Source organism: Colletotrichum orchidophilum, assembly GCF_001831195.1.
Source record: "Colletotrichum orchidophilum strain IMI 309357 chromosome Unknown Scaffold_87.1, whole genome shotgun sequence".
NCBI lineage: Eukaryota > Fungi > Ascomycota > Sordariomycetes > Glomerellales > Glomerellaceae > Colletotrichum > Colletotrichum orchidophilum.
In genome coordinates, this window is record NW_019173043.1 from 52,448 (window position 1) to 67,007 (window position 14,560).

General features: G+C 55.5%; 5 protein-coding genes across 5 annotated transcripts; 2 read left to right on the forward strand and 3 right to left on the reverse strand.

The window, feature by feature from the left end:
- Positions 1–730: 730 nt before the first annotated feature.
- Positions 731–3,503, forward strand: CORC01_09524 (glycosyl hydrolase family 3 N terminal domain-containing protein; the record flags this gene model as incomplete). Its single annotated transcript, XM_022621153.1, has 2 exons — positions 731–1,479; positions 1,556–3,503. The coding sequence occupies 2 exons, from the start codon at positions 731–733 to the stop codon at positions 3,501–3,503; spliced, it is 2,697 nt and encodes an 898-aa protein (XP_022472299.1).
- Positions 3,504–4,254: 751 nt separating this feature from the next.
- Positions 4,255–5,757, forward strand: CORC01_09525 (uncharacterized protein; the record flags this gene model as incomplete). Its single annotated transcript, XM_022621154.1, has 2 exons — positions 4,255–4,446; positions 4,564–5,757. The coding sequence occupies 2 exons, from the start codon at positions 4,255–4,257 to the stop codon at positions 5,755–5,757; spliced, it is 1,386 nt and encodes a 461-aa protein (XP_022472300.1).
- An 81-nt stretch (positions 5,758–5,838) lies between these two features.
- On the reverse strand, positions 5,839–7,301 carry CORC01_09526 (threonyl and Alanyl tRNA synthetase second additional domain-containing protein; the record flags this gene model as incomplete). Its single annotated transcript, XM_022621155.1, has 3 exons — positions 5,839–6,463; positions 6,539–7,016; positions 7,082–7,301. 3 exons carry the CDS (start codon positions 7,299–7,301, stop codon positions 5,839–5,841), a joined length of 1,323 nt encoding a protein of 440 aa, XP_022472301.1.
- A 552-nt stretch (positions 7,302–7,853) lies between these two features.
- On the reverse strand, positions 7,854–9,404 carry CORC01_09527 (transmembrane amino acid transporter; the record flags this gene model as incomplete). The annotated part of the gene is made up of 3 exons (XM_022621156.1): positions 7,854–8,650; positions 8,718–9,151; positions 9,226–9,404. 3 exons carry the CDS (start codon positions 9,402–9,404, stop codon positions 7,854–7,856), a joined length of 1,410 nt encoding a protein of 469 aa, XP_022472302.1.
- A 2,677-nt stretch (positions 9,405–12,081) lies between these two features.
- CORC01_09528 (uncharacterized protein) lies at positions 12,082–13,527 on the reverse strand (the record flags this gene model as incomplete). Its single annotated transcript, XM_022621157.1, has 1 exon — positions 12,082–13,527. The coding sequence occupies one exon, from the start codon at positions 13,525–13,527 to the stop codon at positions 12,082–12,084; it is 1,446 nt and encodes a 481-aa protein (XP_022472303.1).
- Positions 13,528–14,560: the final 1,033 nt, after the last annotated feature.

Below are 14,560 nucleotides of genomic sequence, written 5' to 3' on the forward strand. Positions count from 1 at the left end.
TCAAAGAGGGAGAGTTCAGTCAGAGTTCACTGTACAGGTATTTACTAGCAACTCATACGCGTAAAGCCAGACCGCCAAACCACCATGACGTCGCTAAAGCCCCATGGTGCCATAGTGCCGTACCCCCTAAAGTAAGGCACCCTGGGCCTTCGGATCCGCACCCGACACTCCGCGACGGCTCCCAGCTCCGATAGGCGCGCCATGTGGCCCTCCCCCAGGCCTTGCAGGGCTAGAGTCGCACCAGGAACCAGGCACAAGTCCCCCGCTCCTATCAAGGGGGGAAGCTTCCCAAAGTTTCCCCCCAACGGCAGCCCGAAAGAGGCAAAGCTGGGTGTCACGCAATGACATTGACCGCCGGCCGAGGAAGAAGGCGTCTGTCTCTGCCTCTGCCTCTGCCTCGTCTCCTCCTTCCGGTGTCGGTGCCCTTTTTCTACACTCCATTTCCTAAAACATCCATTCCATCCGGAAACCTTCCATCACGACCTTTTTTCTGCTCTCGAACACGCCTTGTTCAACACATGCCCCGATCCCATACGGACGGCCACGGCGAGTCGACCTTCCAAGGCATAGAACGTTTGTGCCAGACCATTCTACCCCGGATTCTTGAAACCTGAACCCGGTCACATCCATCAACCAACGCCCGGATGCTCTGCTCTCGCCCTGCCATGTGTTAAAGCATCGCTCAACATCGACAAGGCTGTGCACTCTCTCGCTGAAGTGACGAACGACAATGGACAGAATCGATCCCGCCATCATGGACTCGGGGGGCCGGGAGCCAACGTGCATCAATGCTCCGCGTCCCCGAGCTGCCGACGACGAGAACATCTCTGTCCTTTTGAATGGCCAGCCCTGCAGCTTCTCGAATGAAAAGATCATGCCCGAAGAGCCCCAATTTCCTCACGCCACCAAGAAATCCAAGGAATACGACAGTCACCACAACCACACTACCCAAGGACCAACCAGACTTGCCACCCTTTTCCCCCTCCAAAGATGTACGAGACCATGGATTACAGGCGCGTTCGCGTTGTACCTCACGGGCCTCATCCTAATCTCGGCCTACTCTGCCAGCAAGCTATTCGACGTCGGCAGCTGGCTAGCCCCTCGACCAGCACAGCCAGCAGCTGCTTCTCCAGCGTCTCGGGTCTCACCGGCCTCACCAGTCCGGAACTGGGATGCGGCCGCCTCCAAGGCGACGGCCTTTGTGGCGCAACTCAACCTCACCGAAAAGACGCTGATGGTGACTGGCCAGCTCGGTCTTGAGGCCGGCGGTTGCATCGGCAACATTGTGCCGATCGAGCGCGTCGGCTTTCCCGGCCTCTGTCTGCTCGACGGCCCCACGGCGCTGGACCGCGCCGATCTCGTCAGCGTCTTCCCCGCCGGTCTCACCACGGCCGCGAGCTGGGACAAGGAGCTCATCTTCCAGCGCGGCAAGGCCCTCGGCGAGGAGTTTCACGACAAAGGTGTCCATGTTGGACTCGGGTGAGTTCTAGACTTTTTTTTCTCCCCCCCCCCCATACCACACTGGCTCACCACAATACTAATGAGCCATGCAAAGCCCGGTCGCCGGACCACTTGGACGCCAACCCCTAGGAGGCCGCAACTGGGAGGGATTCTCCGTTGACCCCTACCTCACGGGCATCGCGATGCAACTCACCATCCAAGGCATGCAATCGGCAGGCGTGCAAGCCTGCGCCAAGCACTTTATCGGAAATGAACAGGAAACCCAGCGGACCAATTCGTGGCTCGCAAACGGCACAGAAATCGCAGCCATCTCGTCCAACATCGACGATCGCACCCTGCACGAGCTGTACCTGTGGCCCTTTGCCGACTCCGTCCGGGCCGGGGTCGCCAGCGTCATGTGCAGCTACAATCGACTCAACCAGACCTACGCGTGCGAGAATTCGGGCTTACTAAATGATATCCTCAAGACGGAGCTGGCTTTCGAGGGATACGTCATGTCCGACTGGTTCGCGACGCATTCTGGGGCCGAGTCTATAAACAACGGGTTGGATATGAACATGCCTGGGCCGATTGGCCATGCCCAAGCTGTCACTGGCGAAACATATTGGGGTCCAAACATTACCGACATGGTCAAGAACGGTTCGGTCACGGAAGACCGCCTTGGTGAAATGATTCGGCTCATCATGACACAATACTATCTTTTCGATCAGGACAGCTCCGACTATCCCACAGTCGACCCATCCATCATCTTCACAATAGCAGCACAGTCCAACTTGCTGCATTTGGTCCCCTTTGAACCACCACCAAGCCGCAACGTCCAACGAGACCACGGCAAGTTGATTCGCAAGCTCGGCGCCGAAGCAACAGTCCTCCTCAAGAACCTCAACGGAACTCTCCCCCTCCAAACCCCAACCAACATTGGCGTCTTTGGCAACGACGCCGCCGATCCAGCCGACGGGCTCGTCTTTGGCGCCGGTTTCGAAATCGGCACGCTCTCCGTCGGCGGCGGCTCCGGAACAGGACGGCACACCTACCTCGTCTCCCCGCTCGAAGCAATCAAAGGCCAGGCGCGCACGACGGGCGCGCGCGTGCAGTACATTCTCGACAACAAGGTCCTCGCCGCGGGGGATTTCAGCAGCTTGTACCCGATCCCCGAGGTCTGTCTCGTCTTCCTCAATACCTTTGCGTCAGAGGCCTATGATAGGACGAGCCACGAGGCCGACTGGAACTCGACGCTGGTTGTCGAGAACGTGGCGCGCAGGTGTCCCAATACGGTCGTCGTGACGCACTCGGCCGGTATCAATACCTTGCCCTGGGCTGACAACCCCAACGTCACTGCGATCTTGGCTGCGCATTTGCCTGGACAGGAGTCTGGGAATTCGATCGTCGATGTGTTGTGGGGTAATGTCAATCCGTCTGGCAAATTGCCTTACTCCATTGCCGTCGACGCCAAAGACACCGATATCCCCATCGTCAACCTTACCGGAGCAGAAATTACGTCGCACACAGCATGGCAAGCTGATTTCACAGAGGGTCTCTTCATCGACTACCGTCAACTCGATGCCCAGAATGTTCGCCCTCGCTATGAATTCGGCTACGGCCTTAGCTACACCACATTCGACGTGGAGCCGTCGCTCAAGATCAAACAGCTAGCGAAAAAAGTCGCCGCCATCCCGGACCCCAGCACACCCAACGCCCCCGGCGGGAACCCGGAACTCTGGGAGCCTCTCCTCCGCGTCACCGCCCGCGTCACAAACACCGGCGCCGTCGCCGGTGCCACCGTCCCCCAGCTCTACGTGGCACTGCCCCAGGACTCTGTTCCCGAGGGCACCCCCATTCAAGTTTTGCGTGGTTTTGAAAAGGTATTTTTGGAGTCAAAGGCGTCTACCACCGTTGCATTCGAGTTATTGCGTCGTGATTTGAGTTATTGGGATGTGGCGTCGCAGACGTGGGTAATCCCTAATGGGCCGATTGAGTTCCGTGTTGGCTTCAGTTCTCGTGATATCAAGGCTACGGCAACACAGGTTGTGTTGTCCTCCTAGCGCATGGTTCTAGCTGGAGTTGAAAAAAAAAAGGACTGGTTTCTTGGCATGCTTCAAAGCCTGATCTGAAATAGATGCGGCATTAGATAGCCATGGTACATTGTCTTTACACAATATCAAGACCCGGTTTCTGCAAACGTCAGATCCTCCTCCATCGCCTCTCCGTCCATCAGCTCGTAGGTATCATAGTGGACATGTTGCCAGGTCGTGGACCAATGAGGAAACAACCCGTGGGTGCGTCGAGCAAAATTGTCTCTCGGAAAACCAGGCTGTTCTAAGATAATTGGGAGATTGTTCAATCTCGCGGAGCAACTCACTTTGATCCCAATGGTGCGAAGTGATAATTAACCCGAAGTGGCACTCAATTATTTTGGTTTACTTTCGAACAACTAGTCTTTGAATTTCAACCACGCTTGAAAAATCGTCCCTGGGGAGAAGTAAGCAGAACCAAGGAAAGTCAAATTGTAACGGAATTCGGTCAATAATGCGCCGCAGGAACACATTCGGCAAAATGCATCTCAGTGAGTCATTTTCGTTGAACACCAATCACGATAGCGAAAACTGACCTCCGAAAACGAGGGGGTGCTACTTACTCTTCCGCCGCTAGATCTTTTCAGCGCGGGCCGAATCTTACCTCATAATCTTATTTAAACATCAACCACCACTAAAAGCGCCTATACACATGTCCGCAAATTCAACGCTAATTCTTCTATCACCTCGGGGACTTATTCAAGCAAAAAACTCAGTCAGGATGGCCATCCCGCAGCGACTCGCCCCCTCCTCCAAGAACCTGAAGGAGTTTTACGTTGGCAAGGATGTTAGTGACGTTCCGAGGCCGGCGGTGGTTTTGGATGTGGCCAAGGTCCGGAGACACTGCCACTCAATGTTGGAAGCTGTCGACGACTTGGGCGTGGGGTTTCGATTCCATGTTAAAACTCACAAGGTCAGTAAATATGACTCCAAAAGCGACGTCATTGAGTGGCATCATCTCGGTACAATCGACTTTTGCCGCCAACTTGGACGCGTACATCTGGCAAAGCGGTGTTGACCATCGCCGCAGACCAAGGAAGTCACACAGCTACAAGCGGGCGAAAGGTCAAAAAAGATCAACTGCATCGTGTCAACCGTAGCAGAGATGGAGCACCTTCTCCCTACGTTCAAAGAGTACAGCCACGCCGGCCGCCACGTCAACGTTCTCTACGGCGTCCCGCTCCTCGGGTCCCAGGTCGAGCGCCTCGCCCCATTGAGCAAAGAACTCGGCAGAGACGGACTCACAGTCCTTGTTGACCACCCTTTGCAACTTGACTCGGTCCGTCGCTTGCACGATCTGAGCGGCCTCCCGGTAGGCGTTTATCTCAAGGTAGACACAGGTTACCACAGGGCGGGTCTACCAGCCGCGGCTCTCAACAAGGGCGGCCTGCTGGAACAGCTCACCCAGCTCGATGCGGAGGGAAAAGCAGTCTTGGTGGGACTGTACTCCCACAGCAGTCTCAGCTACAAGGACACCACGGCCGACCAGGCGATGCACAACCTAGCCGGGGAAATCGAGGGCTGTCTCGAGGCCCTCCACGCCAACGAGGGCCTCCTCGCCGGCAACGGCGCGAGAGAAATCACCATTAGCGTCGGCGCGTCTCCTCAGGTCACCGCCATCGAGAACCTGACGGGTCCCACGGCGGCCAGCGGATCCGGCGAAGCGCGTCTCCGGACAGCCATCGGCAAAGTCCGAGAGGGGTCGCGGCGCGGGGTCAGGTCGACGCTCGAGCTCCACGCCGGTGTGTATGCCGTCCTCGACATGCAGCAGATGGCAACCCGCTCGCGGACGGCGCTGGGAAGCTACGAAGACGAGGTCGCCATCTCCGTCGTCGCGGAGGTGTGCAGCGTCTACAACGACGGCGAGCGCCAGCGGCCCGAGGCGCTCGTCGCTGTCGGCGTGCTGGGTCTCGGGAGGGAGCCCTGCCCTTCGTACCCGGGTTGGGGCGTCGTTGGGCGCGGGCCGGGTTCCGAGTTTGCGGGAGAATGGAGGCTTATCGTGGAGAGGATCAGTCAGGAACATTCAAGTCTCTCCTGGGACGTTGGGTCTGGAGAGGATGCCGATTTGCCGGCGATCCCGCTCGAGGTCGGACAGACTGTCAGGATTTACCCGAACCATGCGTGTGTGACTGGTGCTCTGTACGGTTGGTATCTTGTTGTCGACTCAAGTAGGTCGAACAAGACGGAAATTGTGGATGTTTGGATTCGGGGGTCGGGTTGGTGAGAGGAACCATATCAAAGGAGTGATGCGGCAGACAACGTGACGTAGGGCTTCTCATAAGTAGGACCCCAGCCGAAGATGGAATTAGATGTCAAACCCCTCTACCAGCTCCTCGAGGGCTTTTAAATTGTTCTTCTCCCAAGATGTGACTTTTCCCTGCCACTTCTCCCCACCACCGCCACCCTTCACTCCCGTTACAACATCTTTGATCTTTAGAACCAGCGCTTCAACAGCCGCCTTTCCACCGAGGACAACAATCTGCCCACTCCCACCATCATCGCCCGTAGCCACCACAACAACTCCACCACAAGCCATCACAGCGTCCTTGACGTTGACAGTGACCCATTTCACAAAGTCCGCGTTCCCATCTGCTCGGTGGACCCAGACACTCTTTGTAGAGTGCAGCTTGACCTTGGCGGCGTCTGCTTCAAACTCGGCAATGTCGGCGAGTAGCTTCTTCTCCCTCTTTTTGAGGTCTGCCGCGGAGCTCTGCACAGTCTTCACAGTCTGGACTACTTCGTCGGACGTGTTTTTGCAGGACAAGAGCTTGGAGAGGGTGCCCATGGCGCCAATGGATGCTGTCGCGAGGTGGATGGCTCGATCGCCGACGGAGAAGTAGAGGCGGTAGTTCTTTCCGTGGACTGGCTCGCCATGGTGGACGAGGATGAGCGAAATGTGGGATGTCTGCGAGAGGTGAGTGCCGCAACATCTGCCCCGGCTAGGTGTTAGCTGTCAAAACGTCCCAAGGGCTAGATAGAGCCTAGGTACTATGGGTCTTTCGTACGTGTTGCGATCAATGTCTCCGATGCGGATTACACGGACGACTCCTTTGCTCTGATCATAGTCCTCGGGCATCTTGTGGACCTTGGCATCGTCCGGGGTCTCGACGGTGACTGGCAGGCTAGAGCGGATGATTTCATTACATCTGTCCTGGATAGATTGTAATTCTGCATCAGAAGGTTTCCGCGGGATATCGACATAGTTCATTGCGCCGCTCTTTCCCATACCCCAGCCGAGAGTAGTGAGGTTTTCATGGGTGTTCATGACGGCGGACAGGAGATGTTGGCCGGTGTGCTGTTGCATGTGGTCCCATCGCCGCTGGAAGTCGACTTCCTGACGGACTGTTTCCCCGGGAGCCAGGGGCTCGGGAGAGTGGTACACGCATCGTAGCCCGACACGTTCGACAAACTGTATCGGTATGGCGGCTGCGCTTGCGCTGGAGAGAGGCGTGATTGATCCATGGTCGGACGGTTGTCCGCCGCCTGAAAGACAACCAGCCCCGTGTTAGTTTCCGGGGATCTCATGGGCTGTTGGAGCCGTACCGTACCTTCGGGGAAGAGAACAGAGTCGGCGAATTCGATCAACCACACGTCAGCGCTGCTCTCGGCGACAGAGCCCGCAGATTTGTCCTTGCCATTCTTCTTTGCTGGCGGGGGTGGTCTTTTTTCACAGGAGATAACCTCGGCTTCCAGCGTGCGAAGATATGAGTTCTTTTGACAGGCCAATGCCCCGACTACCTGGGCTCGAGTTGACTCTGTCACTGCCATTTTATGATGCGTTTGTGGTTTTTGTACCAACTGTCTCAAATGAAACGTAGAATCACAGTGAGTCAGTTGAGATAGCGGCCATCATCAATGAGATGAGGTAAGCAGATAAGAAAAATGGGGACCTGGGTAAAGTGGTCAATGTGATCGAGCCTCTTTTTAGTGCCAGATGGAGGCTAAAATCACGTGAGTATGGCTCCGAGATTCCGTCGTTTTGGCCATCCCGTTGTTGGCAGGGAAGCTTCAACCGTTCTCGGTGACGATGCGAGTCAGATTGCCCAGGACCATGACAGCGAGTGGCGTTGGTGGCCGTTGGAAATGGCTCTATACTCACTTGAGATGGGGAACAGCTTCTTTCTCCAGCTGAACGCCAATCGTCTCCCTCCAAGTTTGCCGTTCCGACGCCGCCCCGTTTGACGTGGTGTCAGATATGGTCGCGATGATGATCTCAAGTTCAAGCACTGGATGGTCAAAAGATCGGCTGATCACATTTAACATATTATATTCATTACATATGGCATCATCTACCGCAAACCGAGCTGGCGCTCTACACGCTCACCGCGCGGCGTTGGAAGCGCACGTCCACGGCTTGGTTCCCTTCTCGTTCGCAATCGACTCAATGGACGCCCACAGACCAAGCACGCAGATAAGGAAGCCCGTCAGGAACAGAACAACGTTGGCCACAAATTTGCACGTCTGCTTTCCGTCCTTGAACCAGTTGCCGTAGTGCATCCACAGCCAAAAGATGCCGGGCAGGCCGTACGAGAACCACGAGGCGAACAGAGCGCAGATGAGGCCGAGGAGCGAGTTGAAGACGGGGATGGACTCGGCGATGACCATGGAGATGGCCCAGATGCCCACGACGATGACGATCCACGCGATGCCCGAGAGCTTTGTGCGGCGAATCATGTGCTTCGTGTTGCGGAAGAGGCGCGAAAAGATGTACTTTGCGGCGACGTGGCCGTAGATGACGCCGGCGATGACAATGGTCGGGATGGCGATGCCCCAGATGGCCTTGCGCATCGTCTTGGAGGCGGCGGCGGAGAGGGCGGGGGAGGGCACGTCCGCGCCGACAAAGACGTAGATGACGATGGCGGCGAGGAGGTAGAGGGTCGTGTCGGCGATTTGGAGGAGCGCCAGGGCCTTGGGCCAGTCCTCGGGCTTCTTGAACTCGCCAATGACGCTGAAGAAGCACGAGTGACTCGAGAAGGCAATGGCAATGTTGGTCACGGCGAGGAATGCGCCCGTGAAGCCGAGCTGGCGGGCGACCTCGATGCTGCCGGTGCCGATGGGGCGGGAGACGGCGACGTCACCGAGGGTCATGAGGACAGCCAGGGTGATGGACAAGCAGGCTGTGATTCGCGGTCAGTCAAAGACTCCATGAATAATCCAGCAAACCTGATGGGGGTTTTGACTCACAAGCCATGGACATGTAGCTGGTGTACTTGAGCGTTCTCGGGAAGTTGAGCACGGCGAAAACAGCCAAGCCAACGACAGCCCACACAATGGTGCAGGTGGACGAGTTGGAGAGGGTGTTGAGGCAGATGGTCCAGGTCAACAGATGGCTGCCCATGACGAAGACCTGGAAGATGACCTGCGCCCAGCCAAAGACCTCCTGAAAGACGGCGCCCATGCCAATGGACTTGCCAATGACCTCGACGGCGTCGCCAAAGTTTTGCACAAAGGGGTACTCGTTGCGGAACTCGGCGAGGACGAGGCCCGAGTATGTCGATAGGAGGCTCATGACGATAATGAGGACGATGCCCGGGACGAGGCCGACGGTCGCCAGCACGGACGGCAGCGAGAGGATTCCCAGGGACACGGTCTCGGCGATCAGGACGATGCCACCCTGCCTGCAGTCGGCAAGGTTAGCATAATCAGGGCGTAAAGTAATTTGGTGGAAGCGAAGAAGGAGGGTTAGACGTACCACCAGGTGAGGGTCTTGTAGTCGATCAGTTCACCGTCCTCTCCCGTCAGGACGCTGTTGTCCTCTGCCGTCGCAGACGCGTAGGCCGGCGCGGGCTCGCGGTCGCCGGCATCCTTTTCGGACTGGTTGTGCGCCTCCGTCATTTCGGGGCTGTTGGTCGCGTCTGTGGCGTTGCCCATGTTTTCTGTAGGTGTACCACGTGGAGGCTCTACCACTCACTGCTTGGTGTATATGGCGCGTTGAGGCGTGTCAGTCAGTCCGTCGCCCTGCGTGACTCTTTACGTCTAGTCACAGATCCGGGGAGAGAAGCAGGATGAGTTGAGGAAGCGGTTCAAAGAAAATAGAGAAACCACGACGGACGTCAGGTGAGGAAATACGGAAACCGGTAGAAAACTATCTCTCCTTCCAAAGACTCATCATACCTGGATGGGGCGACCAGATGTCTTGATATAATCCACCCAGGGACGCCGTGATCGGCCTCGTCAACCTCACAGGAACCCGCGTAAGGCGAATTGGTCATACGAGACATTCACCAAGGCGATCTCGGCGCGTGTCCGCAATGGCAAACGCGCAGGGCCATACCTACGGCCCACGGGGGTGTGTGGTCGGTGGACTTGCAACGGCCCTTTCCCGGATCCCAGCAGAATGACTCGGCGGGGCCCGCTCCTCCGACCCTCTCGGGATTGTGGCGATTTGGGGTCCTGGGACGTTTGGTGGTTGGAGCCCCCTGTCGGTTCTGGAGCCTCATCCACTGCAAACACGGTGGAAACCTTTTGGCTGCCGATGACTCTTCGCCGCTGGTGTCCCGTCCCTTTGGTGATGTTCAAGCTGGTGCCATGTTAGCATGAATGAGACTCAATCTTTACCTTTTTACTTGTAGTCTCATATTGGTGGCAGCAAGTCGAGTTCTGTTACGCTAGCTTGAAATTCGTCCATCATTCGACACCAAGCCTTTATCCCACCCCCAAATCCCCCAAGACCAAGAAAAGTCAATGGGCTGATGGATTCCACAAACCCACCCCCCTCCCCCCAAAAAGCCCAAAGACTCATAGCACAATGCCACAAAGGAAAGGAAAGTCTGCCCGGGGCACGCCTCGTTAAAACTCTTCAGGCGCGCATTACCCGTCAAAAGTCCCACATGTTGGCTAATATTTACGTGATTATATCCACTTGGCCCAAGTTTTACTAATGTTGACGTCCCAGTTGGTTTGTGGAGAGAGAGAGAGAGTGTGTGGACAGTGTGTATGGCCTTTGTACATAGTATTATTCAGAAACCCACAAACGCAGGTCCCCCAACCTGCCCACTGCCCATTGCCCTTTTGCCCTTTTGCCCTTTGGCAGAGGAAATCAAAGTTGAGAAGGAAAAAAAAAACAGTCTGGAATGATCTTCGGCCCTATTTCCCCGCGTAGTTCACCAATGGCCCACGCAGATGCAGCCGATGCCGCAGCCCGCATGCCCGCATTGTGGTTGCGGCGCCTCAATCTTTTTACGCAAATTTGTTCGCCAACGGCTTCACGGTTTCGTCCCCCTAGGTTTCCGTAGTACCTACACTACCTAGTCCGCTCCGGCCCTGCATGGAATAGCTCATTTCGCCGTAGTCCGCTTCATTCTAGAAGCACCGCATGCGGCCGTCCTCCATTTCTCATGCATTTGTCCCGCCTTCGGGACGTTACCGTGGCTTCCTAGGTTTGCCGTTCAGCTGGATGAGGCGGACGCTTGGACTCCAAGACTGCAGGCAGGTTAGGGGGTTCAACTTGTGGTGAAGAAGGGGACTTTTGAAGGACCAGGACCAGCTTGACTGGACTATCGATATGTTGGCGTATTGGCGTGTGCTTCCCATGATGCGAATAAAAAGGCAACGTTCCATTTCCCCGTATTACGCACATAGTACATACGCATACACGTGGATCTGGAGAAGGCCAGGAGTCCGTCCCTCGTAGATCCCGTAGAGCTCACGACGGCTCACGACGGCCCCTTTTCCCCCTGAAGTGCCTGCCTACCTCTCTGTTGGTCCCCCATTTTTACCCTTTTGGGACGAGAGACTGCGTCCCTAAGGTCCCTTCTCCTGCGCCGCGGGCCGCAGGTAGCCGAGATCCTCCCTTTTTTTCCCCGGATCTCTCTCACGTCTCAAGCCATGTTCCCGATCACCCTATTCCCCCGCAATCTGCAATGTGAGATGGAGGGTATTAAGCGTTTTTCTAGATGCTGAGGGAGGGGGGCGTTGCCCTATGAAGTCAATGGCGTGCTTGTCTTTCGTGGGAAAAACTGGACCCTTGTGAGGTTCTGCTGCTGGTATCCCGAGAGGTGGGAAGGAGTGTATGAAGCCTGCAGTATTTAATGATGGACGACGGATCTAGCTAGATACTAGCACCGTAATGATGAGTTTCCATTTTGCTTCGTCTCTCCTATGTCGTGGACCTGGACCAAACGTTAGAACATTCGCTCTGCGAATGGATGACGGGCTACAGCACCCTACGCATCACAATGAATTTTTACCTGCTTACTCTCATCCTAGCACAGGCTCATCATTGCTTGTGCTATCACCAGGTGCAGCATCGATTAGGTCAACCTTGTGGCAAACAAGATTCGCACCAGTCGACGCCAGGCTACTGTTAGATAGCAACTCGTAGCCACAAGTTTTCACAGCTACGTTCAAGAGCCATCAATATGTCACGGGAAAGCAAATCATCTTGTTAACATCTCATCCATTTGGGGGACATATGTCCCAGGTATCTGTCTAGTTCCGCCACTTGATTCCTTCCGAATTGCGTCGTCTTCTTCACGCCATATACATTATAATTACAGTGACTCGTATGTACTAGGCTACGGGAATACCCCTTCAGGAAGCGTAATGTTTACTTCATCGGAGTGATGATGACCACTACCCACTCAACCTTCTCTTCCGCGTTCTTCAAGGGGGTCCACTGGCTGGTGAGTTTCTCCATCTTGCCCGCCTCGCTCACCAGACTGGCAAAACCCGACCTACTGACCGGCCGACCATGTTTCCTCGAGCTGCCGTCCGACTCGTCCTTTGAAGATCGTCCGCCAAGGCCAATGAGACTACCCTTTCGCGCAAGATAGCCGCCACCCAGCATAATGTCCAGCGTGGCCGTCTTCCCATTCCGGAGAACCCGTTCGCGTACCGTATTTTTGAAGCTCTTGGTAATCGACGGTGAGTCTGCCAGGTCGGAGAAGACGGTGAAAATGTCTCGGTGCGTAATACTGTCGGCAAAAAGACCGAGGCCAAGAGCCTCCAGCGCTGCGGCCGAACAAAAGGCGACGCTCAGCTGAGCAGCCTTCCTTTTGTTTGGGTCGACGGGCAAAGACGACGACCTTGGCGGAAACGCTGAAGGTCCGTCGGTGTTCTGCAAAACAATAAAACGGCTATAGCCAGAGTAAACAGAGTTCACCTGAGTGGGGACCGAAAACTGCTCCTCTGAGCTCGAAGCCGTTAGCAACTGCTCCAAGCCAAGCCCAACGCCTTGCGACGGTAACGTGTTCTCCTGATTGTTGCTGTTGTGCGTTGCATGCTTTCGGAATGGCTGGAAGAGGCTTTTCTTGGGCCCTTTGTTGTGTAGACTATCCCGATTGCGGAGACTTGTCCGCCGCTCCTGTTTCCTGTCTCGGCTGCTCGTACGGCTCATTCGGCGACTGGCTCGGGACTCCCGACCCGAGGTCTCTTCCTTCACCTCCTCTAGTGCCGGCCCAAAGTTGAGAATCCGGAGAAGGTCTTTGCATCCGCCAACGTTTTCCGAAACGTTGATTTGCCCGCCGAGGTAGTATCGTAGCTTTCCGGAGGAGTCCACAAGGGGGCAGGTAAATAAGAGGTTCCAATATGGTATACCGTCTCGGCGGTAGTTCAGGACGAGCTCCAAAGACTCCTCTTCTCGTGCGACGGTATCCCGGATGCGTTTGACGGTGTCCTGGTCTGTGAGCGACCCTTGTAAAAACCGGCAGTTGCTTGATAGAGCCTCGGTTCTTGGGTACCCTGTGACAGAAACAAACGCATCCGATGCAGCAATAATAGGGTAATCTGGACTAAGTGCATCAGTGAGGCAAAACGCCTCGGCAAGACCAGGATACTTGAAGCCGCGAGTGCCAGACAAAGCTGCCGAGGTGGAGATGGCAAGCTGATGCTTCACGAACGCCGGGTAGATAGACCGCGCAGCTCGTTGCTCGACGTATCGTGTTGATTCTGCAAACATCGATTCAAGGCCTGGAAGAACAGAATTTGTCAACTGTTTCATGTCGGCATTAAGAGACTTGGAAATTGTCGAGGGTAGGTTTGCTGGTGTCGGCATTGACGAGGCTTGTTTCCCAAATAACGCTAATGATTTCGAGTATTCCTGGGTTCTCAAAAGAAATTCAATATCCGAGCCGCAGCCATGATTTTGAGCGAAGTGAAAGAAACGTTGAGAGACGGAAGCATTCGTAAGAACCATCTGAAAAACCTCTCGCCCAAGGAAGTCCGGTATAGATAAAGTCTCTGGTTCGATTTCCACAACGGGTGGCCCAAAACTGCGACGTAGGCTTGTCGACACGCCATCGAGGCTGGACCAGATACCTGGCCCAAAAGTCGGGGATCTCGGTGACCCATCGGGGTTATAATCGGTGTATCGACGGAAGGCGTCTTCGTTGGTATGTAATGACAGCCCGGAATTGCTCCTCAAGCGCAAAGACATCTGATTTGGGCGTGAGCTTCGAGGCGTCGCGGGCGGAGAGAATGTCATGGTAGGAACTGGTAGGCAGGCCGACGTTGAACTGTTTCTCATGCCAGGCCCTCGCAAGCCCTTAGGACTTTGATTGTAGTCATCATCGTAGGGCGGCGTCACGGGTGACCTTCGAGACATGGAGGAAGTCATGTTTGTGGTTCGGTAAAAATGAGCGACAAGAAAGGAACGCGGTATGTGACAGCCCTCGGGCAGGCTCGGCCAGAGGTAGGAGTATGACAGGGAGCGTCGTTTACAAGGAACGGATTCGTCCGTAATAAAAGGGATACCTGAATTTCGGAGACGACTACGACCGCGTGTTATGTGATGCAAAAATACAATGTGACTGGCACCGATAACACATGCTACCACGCTTTGAAGCTTTGGAGGGGTTCCTCTGGAGATGGAAAAGACGGCCAACCTCCGGTGCTTATAGCAAACGCGCCGGCGGACGGGCCCTGACTCGCACTGGTACAGTCTCTTTGGTGCTGTGCCAGGCTTGTCAAACGCCGTGGGCATTAGGATGTCTTAGGTCGACGCCACGAACTTGTGGGGGAAAGTCATCCTTGCTAGGGGCTGGGGCTTCGGGAGCAAACACTCAACGAGCAGCGTCTGCCGAGCGTTG